The sequence below is a fragment of the Leptinotarsa decemlineata genome, unplaced genomic scaffold (genome assembly GCF_025532065.1).
Source record: "Leptinotarsa decemlineata unplaced genomic scaffold, Ldec_3_MD MMD2_tig00026299_RagTag_RagTag, whole genome shotgun sequence".
Lineage (NCBI taxonomy): Eukaryota > Metazoa > Arthropoda > Insecta > Coleoptera > Chrysomelidae > Leptinotarsa > Leptinotarsa decemlineata.
In genome coordinates this window covers 8662804-8678185 of record NW_027412676.1, presented here as the reverse complement: position 1 = coordinate 8678185, position 15382 = coordinate 8662804, and the positions used below count along the sequence as shown (strand labels likewise).

The 15382-nt window shown below is 36.7% G+C and overlaps 1 protein-coding gene across 1 annotated transcript in view; it reads right to left on the bottom strand.

The window, feature by feature from the left end:
- The window catches only part of LOC111513488 (beta-mannosidase), a 37931-nt gene that overhangs the window by 5678 nt on the left and 16871 nt on the right, over positions 1-15382 (bottom strand). The window contains exons 7-12 of the mRNA XM_074180518.1: positions 9742-10027; positions 9574-9681; positions 9331-9524; positions 4256-4533; positions 2040-2187; positions 908-1119 (exon numbers count right to left, since the gene is read on the bottom strand). Of these exons, the coding sequence (XP_074036619.1) occupies positions 908-1119; positions 2040-2187; positions 4256-4533; positions 9331-9524; positions 9574-9681; positions 9742-10027 (1226 nt within the window). The remainder of the gene's footprint in view (positions 1-907; positions 1120-2039; positions 2188-4255; positions 4534-9330; positions 9525-9573; positions 9682-9741; positions 10028-15382) is intronic.

Sequence of the window (15382 nt, the reverse complement as noted above, 5' to 3'; positions counted from 1 at the left end):
CCACTGAAGAATTTTGTGCCGAACATGAAAATTGCAAGAAAGTAGCTATACATTTGGCACTATATTTCGCTCAACATACGTATGTGAAACATCTTTCTCAAAAATGAATTTTTTTTAAAACATGTATCGTTCGAGATTGATGGACGCCCACCTACAAGACATAGGTACTTCCAATTTGCTGTTCCTATCGAGAACCAAACTATAAAAAACTGACTCAAGACCGTCGGTTGACTCACATCAATATTTAGGTATTGTGTTTTATAATTCAGAATTTGATTTGAAACCAAAATAATACATAGGTAGTACCTAATTATTATCAGTTGTTCATTTCTGGACCTCGTTAAAAGTTTTCCACAGTATCCGGACCCCACCCGAAACTATGGAGTCTCATCAAAGAGATCAAACTAGACAATGAGCTCTAACAACCAAGGAACATCACAATAGATCTGAAAAGGTCGCAGTGAAGTGAATTAGGGCATGGGTCAGCTCCCCGAAAATCTAATCTGATTATATCTGAACGGGACAAAATAGAAATTGATGAATAAATAACTATTTTTTGAGAAAAATGAAAATTCACCGTATATGCGAGCAGGTAAATAAATTCAAATTTTATAATGTAATTTTCACGAAACTACAGGGCGGAATTTTATAATTTATAGAATACTATCAAGATATTCAGTGTGTGATTTAAAACGATATATAACACGAACTTCAACGCAATTGAAATATCTTGTGGTAATTATATCCATTTTGCTTTGAGAGTTTTAATGGCGGAGTCATAAATATCAGAAAAAAGTGTCCCTCATTGATGATGAAAATTTTGACGTATCTCCTGATAACGGCTCTGTTTCGTTTTCGTTTTGTCACCTCGAATATGAGATTATCTAGTATTTTTTTTAATAATTACCAAGTCCACTGTTACAGTTTCTGAACTGACAGGTTCGAATGAATTCCACTTATAAACTTGTATTGAAGCTGATACATTTAGAACTGGTGAAAGTAAATCCGATACGATGTATATTTCCAATGTTCTCTCCAAATTCAGGTGTCCTGTTATTATAATTGGAGCAAAGAAGTCTTGTGTATAATACTGCAGCATTTTCCATTTTCCAGTATGTTCTGAAATATCGAAACTCAAGTAAGTTCTATAGTTATCGCTTCTCGGATTGCAACCATATGCCGCTATATGAATTGGAAAAAAGTTTCAGAGATTAACCGAACACGGGGCAACTAAATTGCACAAAGAGTGTATTCTCAAGTGGAAAACATGGGTACAACAAATGAAATCATGCCAGGGTATTGATCAAGACATTAAGCAAGTGATTCACTTAGAGAAGGAAAGATGGAGACAGATCCTGCGTATTGTTATGGATGCTATATTGTATCTACAAACTGTCTTTTTTTTCGCGGATCTCACTAAACTCCTGGCGATCTCGTCACACAATATCCTCAACCTAGTCAAGGTAACTTCTTGAACTATTCCCTGCTCGCCAAACATAATTCAACTCTTAAGTTTCAATTAGATCACTTAAAAAGGGACAATTACCAATTTATCAAAGACAATATAGAATGAAATTATTGACATAATGGCAAAAACAGATAGAAATATCATTTCAAATGACATCAAAGAAGTCAACTACAACGCGATAATGTTCGACTTTACTCCAGATGTGTCCCATACAGAACAAATGAGCCATGTAATTTGATATGTAAAAAGAACTGGCGATGTGTTTGAAATACAAGAAAGTTTCATTAATTTCATAGACGTTGCTGGAAAGACAGGAGAGGACATTTGTCAACAGATTTCAGAAAAATTGGCAGTCTTATAATAATGAATCCAGTATGGCCGGCATCTATAAAGGAGTATTAGCCAGGATTGCAGAAAGGCACAACTCAATTGCTTGATAAATGAAATAAATATAAAATAATTGTATTTCACAGCAAAAACAAGTTCTAACAAATGTGCATGTCATTTTCTTGAGCTCAACAATCATTATGACACGTGAACCAAATAATTACAAATTATTTTTAATACGTACCTATTCCTGACCAAGATGGTGCCAACCAAACATCATTCAGTTGCCAATAAAGAGCACCCATTGTTTTACCCTCTCCTTTGTTGTTTAAACTACTTCTGAACCTTCGGTAGTGCTCTGTTTCAATTTTAATTGATAAAGCGTGGACAATCTGAAACCGAATACCAACGATGTCTTAGAATGAGACAAACGTGATAGCAAATAAATATGGTCGAAGTAAACGATACTGTGCACAATTAAAGGTGGCGGCACTCTCAAAGGCCAAAAAACCAATACATGGAAATAAACCGGCTGCGAACCAGTCCACGTGGACTATAGAATTGGCGGTTCGTATTGGATAATTTTTGCTAATCGAGTTGCATCATTGGCTGAATAGTCATTAAATTGAATTTGAAGTCATGTTACGGTGACGAATAGAAATCGGAGAATGCGGAGATGGTTATCGCCGTCGTGTCATCAATGTTCATCAGGAACTAATCGCGATTTGAGTGTTGGAATTCAATATTGGTGCAGTTATAATTACTTTAAATTTTTGTTATTTGTTTAAAATGTGGCGTCCTTGGACAAGTGCTAATAGTAATAACGAGTTTAATAATAACGCAGACTTTTTCCAGTATAGTGGTTCCAATAGCGATGGTGAACAATGCGAAAAAGAGATACCAGTGAATAAGATTTGGATGCATTTGGATATTGAAACACAGAGAGTATGTTTCTTATATGAGAATCTACATTCTTATATCGAGGAAAACAAACTATTACAAGCAACATCAGATTTGACCAAAATTCCTTTCTCAACTGTACGTAAAATAGTCAAAAAGAAACCTTATGATCGCAAGACGCGATGTGGTACAGGATCGCCAAAACCTTTAGATGTTCATCTAATAAAATCATTGAAAAAACTAATATACGACTGTTACAAAAGCAATGAGACTCCTACAACTGAAATCATAAGGAATAAATTGTATACTTCCAGCCATAACATGAGCTGCTGTGACAAAACTCTTTAGAACTGGATAAAGAAACTAGGATTTAAATTTAAAATAATAAACAAATGTCAAGCAGTTATGGAAAATAAAAAAACAGTGGAATTATGTGGAAACAAACTTGAGGACTGCAACGTTGACTATCAAAGAAGATGAAAGCTAATATTTTCGAGGAATGGTTTGAAAACACATTGGTCCCAAATTTGGATGTGAATAGTGTAATAGTTTTTGACAACGCTTCCTATTATTTGCGACAGCTCATCAAAGTACCGAATAAAAATTCGAGGAAAGATGAAATACAAAGTTTTTTGATGGATAATAATTTGTATTTTGAAGATTACTACACCAAAAACCAAATACTTGAAGTTTTACAGACAAAAACATTTGAAAAAGTGTTTGCCCTTGGAAGTACTGCTGAAAAGTATGGACTTCCCCCCTATTTTTGTGTTTTCAATCCCATCGAGTTCATTTGGGGAAAATTGAAACAAAGGATAAGGCGTAAAAACAATTTTCCAAAATTCGATAAGAAGATAATAGAGCAAATTGAAGAAGAAGTATCTAATATTACCGAAGAATACTGGCAGAAAAGGATTAAAAAAGTAATTTGAGTTAAAAAAGAATATATGAAGATTGGACACTCTCATGGTGGAAATAAATTCATTATTGATTCAAATGACGACAGTAATAGTGAAACAGATAATATGGAAGAGAAATTATCAGGAACTTTTGAAGAAAGTTAGTTAGCTAGTAACAAAATTAGTTAGCTCCCTAACTATATTACTAATAGGGAGCTGATGTAGGAAGGTATGTGGCACTATATCGTTTACTTGAACTATACCTACAGAATAATTTATGAAAGAAAAGAACTCTTCAAAATAAGTTGATAGATATGATAATGAAATAATCACTGCTGATACAGGAAAATACAGAACTTTCGTAATCTATGCAAAAGAAATTATCACAATCGGTTGGCGAGGTAGGTATAGACTATATTAATCCATTTTCATGAAATGGTTAATGAATATCAGTAAAAGATCAGTTCTGATATTTGAGAAAAATATTTTCAATAATTTCATTGGACTCGGTTCAATTTTATTTACATATTCTCAATCCGCTGACCACAAAACTTTGAAAATGGGATTTCTTTTTGACAGCGTTGAACAGAAGGAATCAAAGAAAAGGTTCTTCCAGCACACAAAAATCAATTTACTATTGAGAATGATAATTTGGACTCACCTGAGAGTAGAATATATAAGCTTGAGAATATTTGCTGCTACTTTCATTTGGCAACTTCAAATTCATTTCAATTAGAAGCGTCATTTGTGCATTTCCCAAAGGATGATGTTGTCGATGATTCATAAAATCACTGGTTATCTCTAGATCGCTGATTTGCTTTACGACTTTTGCCAATGAAGCATAGCTGGGCAACGACTGATATCCATATTCAGAAGCGAATCTTGGAACGGGATAAATATTTGAATCAAAGGGATTCAAAACGTAATTGTAATAATGCACTGAAAAATCAAATAAAAGGTACATTATAAAGTCCAATATAAAGGTATCTTCATATTGACAATATTCGTATTCATTAGCTAACAGTAAAATGAAATTGCTGTCGCTGTCAATAATATATTTTTTATGTGAAATAAAATAAATATGAAAGGGGAACCTGGAACCTCTGGCGTAGAATAAATCCTAAACAAGCACTTTTCCCAGTCACCAGAAAAACAATGCTATTCTCGCGTTTCATCACCCACGTGTGTAAAAAAACAAAGCCAGCGGTTATTCCTGAGTAACAACTGACTTGAAATTTGAAATATCAAAAATAAAGCCATTGTACTCCATGGCCATGGCGTCTTCATCTCCTGAAGACGCCAACTTGATTGGTGAAACGGCAAAAGTGAAGAGCGTTTTGGATAAAACAAATATGCCATGTGCATACTAGCCAAAAATCTAATTTTTTCTCTTTTCGAAAGTTTATTTTATAAAAGTATTGTTCTTCAAATAAAATCAGAAGAACAGTTAATTTTGGGATACAAATGCCCGTATCCATATAAATTTCTTCAATAATACCTAATTGGTACGTTCATTAAAATTCAATAACTTTATTTAATGATTAAAATAATTTAAAATACAACTTGAAATACTATACTCAAATTCCACTTCAGAATTTCACTTATTAATATCGCTTTAAATCTCATCGTTTGTCTCTTTCTGGAAATTAGTCTTCGAAACAATCTGCATCTGCAACTTGATGCACTGGTGTACGAGTATATGCCCCAATTAAAGGCCGTCGACAACTCTTCTCGTTCATTGAAAACTCTTGGTACATGTTTCCATGGTGACGATTTCACTATTGTGAATGGCAATGTAGGTACAATGAATAGAAACATTTCGAAGGAGGAAAAATGTATGGATTATTCACAAATGTTTCTTCCAAACAAACATCGGAAGAAAAAGAGACCATCTAAAACTCCTTTTATTTTTAAGGTGGTTGACAATGTTTCATTCACCATGAAACACCTTCAAACAAACAGATTTTAACAGAATATATAAAGAATAGAGAACTTTTAGGAGAAGGAAAAGGTTCCTATGAATTATTGATCAATGTTTCTTTCAAACAAAAATCGGAAGAAAATGAGACCATCTGAAACTACTTTTGTTTGAAGATGGTTGACAATGTTTCATGGTGCAATCCACCATGAAACTACTTTTCTTACCGAGAAAATTATTTCGATGTGATTCATCACTGGTGCTGAGGCTTTCATTTGTTAATTTTTATTCTTTTATATACCTTTTCTAGTCGTCATGAATTATTAAAAAAAAAAGACAAAACTACCTTCAGTCGATCAGGATCGTTATGAATAGTAGGTATCAGTTTTCCAGAAGAAGAAGAACATATCTTAGTGAACCCAATGAAATGCAGTTCATTATATAATTTTCGTTACTTGAAATGCCAAGTTGTTTATAGAGATGCACAAATACAAATGAAATAGTTTTAGGTATTATCAGGGGTGTAATGAGATAAACTGCAAAGTTATTGGCCTATGTGTTTCTTCTGACATACACTGCATCCGGAAAATTAGGCGAACTAAGTCAGTCAAATTCGTCCCAGCAGAAGATTATTCCCACACTTTTATTGATGACGATTTTCTATGAAACCTGCTGCTATTCAACTCACATCCAATTTAATTATTAATCGACTTTTTAGCCAAATTACATCGTTATTATGTTGATCTTTGTGACATACATTCTCGAATAAAACAGACACTGGTTTTTCTCAGTATTGCTTACTACCATCCGAACTACAATTTTTTCGTAAGAAAATAAGTGTGTCGTTGTCAGCTGTATGATGTCTGTGTTGGTAAAAGCGATGACATTTTTCATTACGAGGACGTCATCTACGGGATCGACAGACGACTCAATAAAAAAAAACAGAGATAAACGAGGCTTCCTGAGAAGGTCTGAGGCTACCCGAGAAGGTCTGTTTCAGAAGAGATTCATTATCTTTTACTGCAGCTTTCACTGCAAGGCTACTAGTTGCTACCAGAGCCCAGAAAAACCATTCGTGATCTAACTATTCTCAGGTCTCATCAATGGTGCTACGCTGAACCACGATGAATTTCTTAGACAAGCCTGTGTAAGAAAAGGCTATGACACCTCTTCGTACGAAGACATCTATTGAATCGACAAAAGACTCAATGCATGAATATCGAAGATAAACTAGGCTTCCCAAGACGTTGTAAAACGAACCTTCGACTTATGACGGGTCGGAATTGCACTCTTCAGTGTGGAATCAAGATTTGTTTGTGTTTCAGGTCTGTATGTATTGTTGATGTACAATAATAAAATGATTAGAAACAAAAGTGATGCTGTCCAACAAATAACAAATACCAAATAAGTAATAGCATCGACTTTATTAACTATTTTGAAAAGCATATCAACAAATAATCTTTAACAAATTCCGACGAATGAGACGGAATGCTAAGTAGTATCTGGAAGGAGGAATCACAAAGAATGAAAACGACGGATATGATCATTCCGGTGAGAGCTTTATGGAAGGCCACTAGTTAATGAACGATGTTTTAGGAAATTGGAGAGTACTAAGCAAGCTGAAAATTTAGAGTTGAGTTTCAAACATTTATGGTTGAGAATATCAAGAGCAGCTTGTAACTTTCGTTACCACATCGTTCTTGATAATGTATACCGCAGTAGTAGACGAAACGTCAGGGATAAAAACCTGCACACCATCTCCAAAAAACGGTATTCAGAAATCTCAATCGAAACTTATTGGTATCTGAACATTATTCTGAATAGTAGCAATTTCATTGGTATCCAAGCGAATACTCGATGGATGACTCGGTTGTCGGCTCTGCCGTCTCATACCAAGGCACGATAGGTTTGAACAGTGAAATTGTATTATTGAGTCATTTCGATTAGATTAGATTGTCGGGGAGCTAGCCCATGGCCTGATTCCCTGCGACCTTTTCAGATGTAGGTATTGTGATGCTCCTTGGTTGTTGGAGCTTATTGTATAGCTTGATCTCTTTGATGAGATTCCATAGCTTTGACACTGACCCCTTCATATCGCTGGCAGCCTCTGGTTTCTCTTCCCCGTGTCTCAGCCTTGCTATCGCTTCGCATTCACAGAGCACATGCAGTGCGGTTTCTTCCTCTTCTTGACAGAACCTGCATTGGGTTTCTTCTGTCAGACCAATGGTGTTCATATGTTTCCTGAGTCGGTTATGCCCAGTTAGTAGACTCACCAGTACCCTTCTAACCTTACGGTTGTGGTTTAGCAGGTCTTCCATGAATCTGGGCGATGGTTTCTTTATGAACTATTTTGCCTGCCTCTTTTCTGGGAGCTTAGTCCATCAATCTATCGATTCGGCTTGCATCCATGAATTTATGGATGTTATTATACATGCAATGGTTTTATTTGAGACCTTCTGCCTGTTTATTTCCCCTATACAGTGTTTGATGGCCGCTACTTCTACCTGGAACACAGTTGCAGTTCTCGTTTTTGCTCTGTGTCCGTATATACCGGATCCCATTCCTTCTTGGGTCTTTGTATACCAAGTTTCTTCCGCTTCTACCGGTGGGCTGTTTTGCTACTTCTCTCTACTTGGTATGATGATTTTGAAATATTTTTGAGAATTGGACTGCGGAATTGTGTTATCCACCTACGGGCATTCCTAGTATTGGATTTGCCTTCAGTTCACTGTACAGTTTCAAGTATTCTGCACCGTGTGACTGACTGATTGGAGTTTGCCCTGCATTAGCCTGTGTCACCAGTTGAGCTTCTTTGTACGTAGATGTGCAATGGTGGAAGTCCCAGTAGGACCACAAGTGCTGCAGATGGAGTAGTTCTCATGGCTCCCGCGACACGTAGGCACGTCAGCCTTTCAAATTGATGTTTCAAATGTTGGGTTTTACTTTTTAAAGGGATTTGTTTCTAAATCACATATTGGCAACAGCGCCTATATTAAGTTGAAATAATTTATACGTACCTAGATATTCTACTTAAAAAAAAATTATCTTAATAAATCAACAATTAAGGCAAAATATAAATTATAGTTCAATACCACCTCCACAAGCCACATAAACAACAGTTGTTTTGTTATTTATTTATATAGAGGAAGATAGGTTAGGTGCACAAAATGTCATATGTCACAGAATGTCTCGGAACTCGGAACATAAGTAAACAGAACAGCACGCCTCTGAAATATGTCATCTTTGTTTGTCTTATACAGGTAACAGGATTCATTGTCCTTTATTAGCTATAACCGATGTTGTCAAATGGTGAAATAGAAACGAATCCCTTTAAATGTTGAATGCATTATTTCATTCCTCTTTTTTGAGTATTTAAATAATTTTTTAAAGAAAAAGGTTGAAATGATAAGTTTAAAATGCGTTGTTTTAGAGCTCTTTTATAAAAACTACTTGATTTTCGTCAGGAGGAACATTCTCCATTGTACTTTCAAATAAATTTTCTTGTTGAATGTAATTCCTTGTTAATGATTTAATTTCAGAGTTAATATTTCATTAATTGTTATATCGATGCATTCAGCTGAGAGAACATTTTTTGAGATGATTGTCCATTTTTAAAACTCACCAACCATGTTGGTAAAACGTATCTTGAAGAAAACTAATTTAGTTTTCTTCATCTGGTGAAACGCGCATCGAGAAGAGTATTGCATTTCTGGTGATTGAGAAAAGTGCTTGTTTTGGTTGAAAAACACGGTCAGTAGTTATTTCTGAGCTGAGTAATAACTGACTTAAAATATGAAAAATAAAGTCATTATACGCACCATCACCGTACAACGGGTTGCCGGGATAAGTAGAGACATATCCGTCAGAGACAGTTTTTTTTCCATTCGAAGGACTGGAACTTACGAAAATTCCTCTATTGTGAGTGATGCGATCGAACTCAGTTTTGATAGTATCGATATATAGGGTCACATAATCATTTTTATACAATGTGAAATTATTTTTAGTGCCGTACCTGAAACAATATTTTCAATTTCTATTGATACGGAAAACAAAATATTTACCAATCATCGACGAGGGCACCTTCATTTTCATTATTTCCAGAATAGAGTGCTACACTAGCATGGCTTCTTAGTCTCTTAACTTGGTGTCGCACCTCGTCTATAACATTACTGAAAACGATTTAACTTAGTAAATACTTGCAAAGTATTTTGAGGGTGTTTTAATATCACCTGCGATAATTTTCGTCTGACTGATACATAGCGCATGCAAACATAAAATCTTGCCAAATGACTATTCCCAGCTCGTCTGCTAAGTCATAGAAATAATCAGATTCATAGACACCGCCTCCCCAGACCCTCAGCATGTTCATATGAGAATCGTGAGCTGCCATCAATAATTTCTTTATAGTGGTTTTATTTTGTCCTCTTTCAGGTAGTATGTCGACTGGAATCTCATTCGAACCTTTCATAAAAATTGGTTCTCCATTTATTTTGAAATAGAACGTCAGTCCAGAATCTATTGGCGAATAAAAAAATTCATCAAATTCAATAAAATGAAATGGAAGAGGACACTATATGGAAGAGGATGACTATAGAGTCAATTCCGAATATCTGAATCTAAGTATGGGAGTGCCACAGGGTTCAATAATGGGTCCTCTACTGTTTGTACTCTATGTAAATAACATTGAATCAGTAGTTACCGAAGGTCATTATACCGCTTATGCAGATGACTTTTCGCTAGTTATATCTGCACCAGATACGAAAGAATTACAAAACAATTGTGCCAGAATAGTAAGGCGGATATCAAATCATTTCAATAACAACGATTTATTTTTCAATGCGGACAAAACAGATGTTATTCGTATTCACAACTGGCAGAACAGAGTGGAAAACATACATTTCATGGTGAACAATGTGACCCTAACAAATACTGATCACAATGTAAGATTCTTGGGAATCATTTTAGATGAGTTCCTCAATTGGAAAGGCCACTGTCAACAATTAATATCAAAACTAAATTCATTAAAGTTTCTCTTCATCAATTTACGAACAGTTTTAACAAAGAGTCAGCTGCTAAATATATATTATGCTCAAGTAGAATCAAGATTCAAGTATGGTATCTGTTTTTGGGGTAGTTCCACCACATCAGGAAATGTTTTTATAGCACAAAAGCGAATTCTGAGATGCATAGCAAATTTTTCTAATAGAGAATCATGCAAGGCACTTTTCAATGAGTACGGTGTTTTAACTTTAACATCAGTTTATATTTTTGATCTGTGTATGTTTGTGTTCAAAAATAAATCAAGATTTACAACAAATCTAAAACTTCACCAGCATAATACTATAGAAACAAAAACCATTTTCACTTAGCTAGATTCAAATTAACATCATGTGGACCGTAATACATAAGTCCAAAGATATATAATCACCTTCCAGATTATTTAAAGGCCTTGAATAGTTTTTCTCTGTTCGAAAAATCATTAAAAAAATATTTATTAGAAAAATGTTTTTATGCTTTGCAGGAATTCTTTGAATAATGCATAGTCATCTTAGTTTTAGAGCATGAGCCTGTCTTCCTCTTTTCTTTTCTTTTTTAATTTGTATTGTATTGACACTTCCTACACAATTTTATTGTTCTTCTGGAAATGAAGAATTATTTTTTTTTCACCGTAGTGTGCGCTGGTCAGGCCCTATCCCCCGAAGCCCCGATACATTCGGGAGGGCGCGCCAGCATAATCAACCAATGACCACTCCCCACACCGTGGGGTAAGTGATCATTGGGTCCGAGAATCATGTGCCCTGAGCAAACGCAGTGAGCCAAGAATGACAGCCTTCTGCATCTGGGCGGCTAAGATTTCTGCCTTAGTGCGGCAAGCCGGTATGATTTTGAGATTCGAGAGTAGAGAAGACATCATTCCACCAAGGACTCCAATAATCAGAACGACCATCTTGACAGAGTGATCTGGATAGAGTCTGCGGAGTTCGAAGAGAAAATCTCGATATTTTATCCGTTTTTCCTCCTCTTTTCTGACGATATTCGTCTCTCCAGGAGCTGAAAACTCCACGACAAATATCGTTTTGGTCTGGTGGTCGAGAAGGACTACATCAGGCTTATGAGCTTGTATGAGCCTGAGGGTGGGGAACGAATAGTTCTAATAAATTCGGCACTTCTCGTTCCCCACAACGGATTCAATATCCCCCGGAGCGTAGGGCAACACCGGTGTCTCGTCAATACCGTAAGAGTGCCGTAGATGGTAATATAGCACTCTTAGGGCCGCGTTATGTCGATGGATATAGGCCGAGACCGCATATGCTGGACATGCTGATAGCAAGTGCATTAGGGTCTCGGGCGCCTCGCGGCAGGCCCTGCATATTGTGTCAGGAACCTCTATACCCATCACGCGACTGCGGTAGACTAAGGTGTTGAAGACACCATCCTGGCAAGCCATGATGAACCCCTCAGTTTCCGACTTCAGCCCACTCGACCTGAGAAAAGCGAACGTCAGGCGCTTTGATAAGCCAAGGTCTTCAATGTTATTGAAGAAGACCCCATGCATCGGCTTATCCCTGTGTCTCCGCAGAAGTAAGGTGATCTCTGCGGCTTTTATCTGAGCTTTTTGCTGAACGGGTTCCAACTCGGTGACAGAGTTGTAGTCACCTCGTTCAGAGTCGAAAACTATACCGAGTTCATCAGCAGCTCGAGCAGCTGCCCTAAGGAGAAATGCTCCAATTCCTGCTCTCTCATGGTCACGGACCATGCAGAGAAGGGGATCCGAACTCCTGACGACTTTACAGGCTGTATCCAGTACCATTCTGTTATGTAGACACTCCAAACTCAAAAGTCCACGACCTCCCTGTTATCGGGGGAAGTACAGCCGTGGAACGGACGATTTGGGATGCAAACTCCTATAGAGATGCATCATTTTTCGGGTCCTTACGTCGAGTTGATACAGCTCCTCCCGAGTCCACTTCACTACTCCAAAGGAGTAGAGTAAGATTGGAACGGCAAGCATATTTGTTGCAGCTACTTTGTTCTTCCCCGACAGTTCCGATGACCAGATCTGTCGAAGTTTGTGCTGATACTTGCCGCGGAGAGAGTTTTTCACTGCAGTTACCTCTTGTGAGTGGCGTTGTTCCACCCCGAGGTAAGTATACGTCTCTCCGGCATCCAGATGGTGTAGGATGCTTCCATCTACGAGCTGCACATCCTCTCCTAGTCCCCGCATCGTCCTCTTTTGAGATGAACCATTGCACATTTGTCTATCCCGAATTTCATACCGATAGCATGCGTGTACTCTTCCACCACCCTCAAGGACTGATAGAGATCCTTCTCTCCAGAGGCATAAAGTTTAAGATCATCCATATAAAACAGATGGGTGACCTTGTGCCTCCGGTTTCCGGGGGTGCCACAGTTATACCCTCGAGTCTTTCTGAGCGCAACGGATAATGGCAATAGTGAGATGCAGAATAGAAGGGGGCTTATTATTATTATTATTATTATTATTATTATTAGAAAGAATAAAATAGTTTTTGTTTCAGTCATGACTTTATTGATGCCGCGACCCCTCTGTAGTATAGGAGATTCGGAGAAAAGACCAGAAATGAATCTGATGATAAACAGAGGAACCACAAAAGCCGAGCTTGTGTGTGCTATGAACCTTGGGGAATCACTTGATTCTATTATTGGGCTGTCAAATAGCCCGTATTTAATAACACTTCTTTGTAACATTGCTAGGTTGTTTAAGCATGTTCATCAGTACCATACTACTACCATACACACCGGAACAAAAACACTTGATGTTGTCCACTCCATCTTAGCATCGATCTTAGAAAACTAGATAGGTAGGTCCAAAGTGACTACCACCAATGAGGGTTCATTGTGGATCACAGATATTCCAGTTCATCACATTCCAGGCACCTTTTCCATCTATATGCAATGTCGGAAAAGCTGAGTTCGACGATCCAATAAAACTAGTATATTCTCTTGCATTTTGATTTTTGTTTTATAACCGTTATGTGATTTTCCATTTTACAAAACTTTTTCTTTGGTGTATTGAATCGAAATCCTAAGAATAGTATGTCCTGGAAAGGTGAAAATTCAAGGAAAAACCTGAATATTTCTCCTCATTCTTTTCCTAATAAAAGAATATTGTCCAGATGAATGGCTGATATATCAGTATATGCTTGAACTTGAGCTAACTCAGGATAGTCAGTACTGGCTGTAATAGCTTTGTGAAAAAGAAACATGGCACATTCAATCCATTTTAGATTAAAATAAGATATTGTGAAACGTCTTGCAAATCAATCTTTTCTAGGAAAATATTTTTGTTAACATTACTCATTAGAAGTTTGAAATGAGAAACATCCACAATCGTGTTCTTTCAAACTAAAAATGAACCTATGTTCCCCATTCGATTTTTCTACAAGAAAATATTCGGAAACACATTTTTCATGCTGACAAACACAAATGGTCTCATTATTCAATAGAACCTTTATAGCCTCCTTCATAAAAATATAATTTCGAATTGTTCTTTGAACGACCGACTTGAAAGGTATCGTATTACCGACAAAATAGTAAATGCATTCGTTGCCGAGGTTTTCAGTGTCACTATTTTTCGGGTTCGAAGGCCTTGGATTCCTGAAAGAAATTCCAGGAAGAAATTCCAAAAATCCACGGCCTTCAAACCCGAAAAATGGTGACATATCGTAATACCATTTGCTCACGAAAGAATCCTATGATTTTTTAAAAATTTTCTTCCAGTTTTCAAAACACCTTGACAGTTTTTCATGAAAATTCACTTTCATCTGTGACTCTGTTTGTCTTTATTACCAATTCTCTCTGGGTTGAGTTCGTTCAATGTTTGTCTTCTCAAGTTGATTGTACTTTTTCTTTTCTCGGTTATTTTCCGCTCCAACCTCCCAATTTCTCTTTTGCTCGTGGAACTTGACGCTTTGAAGATTCTGAAATTGGTATGGCTCACGGGTTTGAAGAAGCTATAGCCTTCACTGCACCGCCGTTACGGTGCAGTCATTATTTACTGAGACTTCGATTCAGCTTATTATTCAAATCATACTGTCGATGCAAAGACAAACTGTAAAATATTCCTACAAATAATTGACAGGCATCAGCCAATACTGGAAGAATATCCTTTTGCATATCCAATTCCCCAATTCCAAGTTGAGATAATTTTTCATCTGTTTGTTCAACTTAGAAGAAGTTGAGCAGGTGCGATGGATATTTATCCATGATATGCTCTCTTCAATCTATTGCAAATGCGAAGGATGTTCCTCGTTCCTGTGAAACTGAAGGGTTTTCTGAACTTCCTAGTCCCATACCTTGTTGAGGTTTCGGGTATCCGCCTCTAATAACGGCTCTATTTCCATCAAGACTGGGTGAAAATATGTTACTACTGTCACTTTTTCTGATTGATTTTCATCAAAGTCTACAATATAAAACGATTTTTCTGAGGATGAAAAAATTGGCGCGACTTATTCGAATACATGTAAGGTAACTATGTGGCTACCAAGGGTGTTAGTGTCAGAAAATGAATTATGTAATATTATGTGTATACATGTTTTCATAGTGAGACAATATGCATATGTCCCCTTATTTGTATATGAGAAATAGGAAACGTTTCCAACTCACTATTGGAACTACCATCACTCGTATCATTATGTATATCTTTTCAAAGTTATTCGAATTGTCTTTGTAGAGATTAAAATTTTCTCCTCTTTCCCCCCTTTTCTCTCTTCCTTTCCGGACTACCTGTGTTCAGTATGGCACACAACAAAGTAATGATTCACACTAATAGCGAGCATAGCCAAGCAAAACAGGGAAGTTTTTTAATTGATTTCTTTAAATATGTGTGGT